Raw genomic sequence first — 3,421 nt, forward strand, 5'->3', positions numbered from 1 at the left:
ATATAGGGTTAGAAAAATCTATGAAAAATATAGATCTAACAAAAATCCATGTCCCACGGGGCATGCCAAAATGTTTATGGTGAAAATAGATAACAACAATGTTGAAAGGCTAAATGAATTCAACCACAAAACCCTAGCCTAACAACAACAAAGATCCACCATAACATATGAAGATTACCTAAGACAATGCAAATCAAATGAAATCACACAGATTATACCATCACATGTCTAATAGGGTTTTGATCTCCATTCTTCCTATCTCCAGTGATCTTGCTTGATACATTTGCTCTCAAATTTTATATGTGCACAAGAGCTCAACAAAGAATGGAAATCTGGTTGCAAGTAGGATCGCATATGAAAGTGAAAAGCGTAGTGTAGTCGAGTGTGTAATTGATTAGGATGCATAGGGTTGATAATGAAGGAAACATCTCCTTATATAGAAGACACCATAAGAAATGGAGGGATAAGATTGAGAGGTGTAAAAGATAAATGGTCGGCTATGATTAGAGGGTAGGTATTGTATGAATTAAGAGATGAATGACATGTGTCATGGGTGGAAAAGGCTAATAAATGAATTAAATAAATAAAGATTTATTTAATTAATAGAGGAAGTGGGATCAATTAAATAAATAAGATATTTATTTAATTTAGGAAAGGATAATTTAAATAAATAAATGTATTTATTTATATGAGAAATAAAGCTAGAAGAGGATAAATGAATTAATTAAATAAATAAAGATCTATTTAATTAATAGAAGAATTAGGCTAAAATAATTAAATTAATAAAATATATTTATTTAATTAGACATGACAATTTTAGGTGTCTACATTAACAAATACAAATCTCTTAGAAACAAAAAAACTACAAAACCTATCAAGTTGTCTATGAGGAGTATACCAACTCCAAAACTCACATGTGACTAGTGCCCTAGAACCATGAACCCACCATAAGAACTCCATTCAACTCCATAAGCCTCCTATTTTTCCCTCTTTGACAATATTGAAAAAGGCCAAGTTTAGATCCTCCCATTCTTCATCAAAAGTATCTAGAAGTATCTTTATCTTTCCTACCAATGCCTTGTATAATCCTTGCTGCACTAACAAATCACGCATCATTAGCTTCTACAACTCAAGATTATTCTTTCCATTAAATTTTTCCACCTCCAACCTTGTATTCAAACCTTTACCATTTGAGGCTACAAAATCAACACCAAATCCTAACATAATTGCTACAAAAATAATAGCTTTGATGCCACTTGTTAGAGGAAGCATAAACCCATAAAATTAAATATTGCAATGCAAATTAGTTGCAAAGAAATAATGAAAAAAATGAAATGGAATAACAAAATGACACATTGGTTTATATGGTAAACCCTTGAGAAAATTCAAAGGAAACATCCACAGGGCAAGGTATCGGTACTCTTATTGTTCAAAGAAAATAATTACAATCCACAACTACATAATTGCTCTTGCAATTTTACAATTCAAATTTTCTCTTGCAGTTTATAATAACATTACAATTTCTCTTGCAATCTACAATTCACAATTCTTATTTTTGTCTTCAATTTTAAGTCTGTTCTTGCAATCTACAATTCACAATTCTTACTTTGCCTTAAGATAACTAAGATATGTATAATATCTTCAACATAACAACCACCACTAAACATAGAAAAAACCTATTTTATTCCTTTGAAGTTAGAAATTTCTTCTTAAAAGATAAAAATATTTTTTCTTTAAAAAAAACTGATTTCTTTTATTGTTTAATTATTCTATTGTTGTCACAATCCAACAATATCATAGTTCAATTTTTAACCATAATTTATTTGACATTTTAATAATATAACACGCTACATAAGAAAGCATACCAATGTGGATAGCTACGCAACAACTCAAAACCATGCTTCTTGGTCCAAATTTCACGACCGTTCAAACATTCCAGAGGGCTAACATATAGAAACCAAATGCATTCTCTTTAGATTTAGAGGCAAAATCAAACCATCATCTTCAAGAAAACTTGATTAATTTAACAGCCACGGAGAAAATTCTTATATTGAGAATAATAGTACAAGATTTCAATTCATTTTGTTGAATAGGATTAATGAGGATGATATTAAACACATCAAACCAAAAAATGTAAACTGTTGAATTCTATAACAATTTCATAATTTGACTTGGCAAAAATGTGTACAACAATATAAGCCTTATATGAACAGATGGCCATTTTATTTCACAATTAGTACCATGTAATACATGATGATATCAGAGTGGCTCCCATAAACCAAATGGATCGTCCACGTCTTCTGACAGTATCAATTCCTCACAGTTTTCATCATTTCGTTGTGTCACTATGTTTTGCGTTTCGAACAAAAAGGGAGGTTTACCCACGACAGAAACAAGATTAGCCCGTACATTTCGAAGCTCTTCCTGCGCCATAGCCAGTTCCGATTCAAGGTCTACCAATTTCTTCTGGAGTTCAAACACTCTCCCTGCACACCCATACACTGGATCACTTACTCTTGCACCTGCTTCATATACAATGCTGTTCACAGCATCTTCTCTCTTCTCGTCCGGAACATTCTACAACACAAAACATTCCGCTTATTAAACTGTCCTCCACTAATCCATTAATGAAGTGGAATTATATAAAATTGGTATTTTACCTGAATTATTCTGCATAGGTTCCCTGCTCCGAACACACTGCGTACGGTTAAAAAGCGGTGAGGATTGTGTGATGGAAAATATGGAGCGAGCACACATTTGTCTCCGCATCTTTTTCGATTGATCTTACAAGCAGCGCATGGATATGCCGACATCTTACATACCCTCCTTACTTCTTCCTCTTTTCTAATTAAAGGAAAAACAAAACTAAAAGAACTTCTTTCGAGCTCAGAAAGCCTTTCCTTTCAATCTATACAGAATTCTTTCTACGAGATTAGAAGAGCTCTTCTCCCCGACTTAAATAAGCCCACATATGGCACGCCCTAAAATTACTTTTACAGTTATAAATTCCGATTTCCGGAGCCCCAAATTAGTTTCGTGTAGTAATGAAATAACCCAAAAACCTAGCCAATGTGAGATGGATCTTGCATAAGAGAAACTAAAAACATGTGACGTAGAAGTAGAAGAAAACAGAAAGCATTTGTGGACTTATCCATGGTGGAACTTTCTGTGGGGTCGACGAGGGAATTGAAAAATGTTCTACATCTGTTGAATTCTTCCAAGCCTTCAACTATAACGACGACAACGAAATAAACCTGCAAAAAGCCTGGCAATTTAAGGACCATTCCAAGTGTCGACAAGCTTCGCATTTTAAGGCCCATTCCAACTGTCGACAAGGTCCCTACAGCAATGATATGCTCACTTTACGTCACTTGCAGAGTACCTCTTACTTGAATGCAGTAATCAGGCCAATTCCAGGAAG

The 3,421-nt window shown here is 33.6% G+C and overlaps 1 protein-coding gene across 1 annotated transcript; it reads right to left on the reverse strand.

Moving 5' to 3' along the window:
• Window positions 1–2,181: 2,181 nt before the first annotated feature.
• LOC131033120 (LOB domain-containing protein 1) lies at window positions 2,182–2,968 on the reverse strand. Its single transcript, XM_057964252.2, has 2 exons — window positions 2,661–2,968; window positions 2,182–2,577 (listed from the first exon to the last, which is right to left on the reverse strand). Exons 1-2 carry the CDS (start codon window positions 2,811–2,813, stop codon window positions 2,260–2,262), a joined length of 471 nt encoding a protein of 156 aa, XP_057820235.1. The 5' UTR covers window positions 2,814–2,968; the 3' UTR covers window positions 2,182–2,259.
• Window positions 2,969–3,421: the final 453 nt, after the last annotated feature.

This window comes from Cryptomeria japonica, chromosome 3 (assembly GCF_030272615.1).
Source record: "Cryptomeria japonica chromosome 3, Sugi_1.0, whole genome shotgun sequence".
Lineage (NCBI taxonomy): Eukaryota > Viridiplantae > Streptophyta > Pinopsida > Cupressales > Cupressaceae > Cryptomeria > Cryptomeria japonica.

Coding starts and splice junctions, on each gene's coding strand:
- LOC131033120 (XM_057964252.2), bottom strand. CDS start 2,813: ATGTCGGCATATCCATGCGCTGCTTGTAAGATCAATCGAAAAAGATGC. Junction 2,578..2,660: donor ACCTATGCAGAATAATTCAG/GTAAAATACCAA, acceptor TTTGTGTTGTAG/AATGTTCCGGACGAGAAGAG.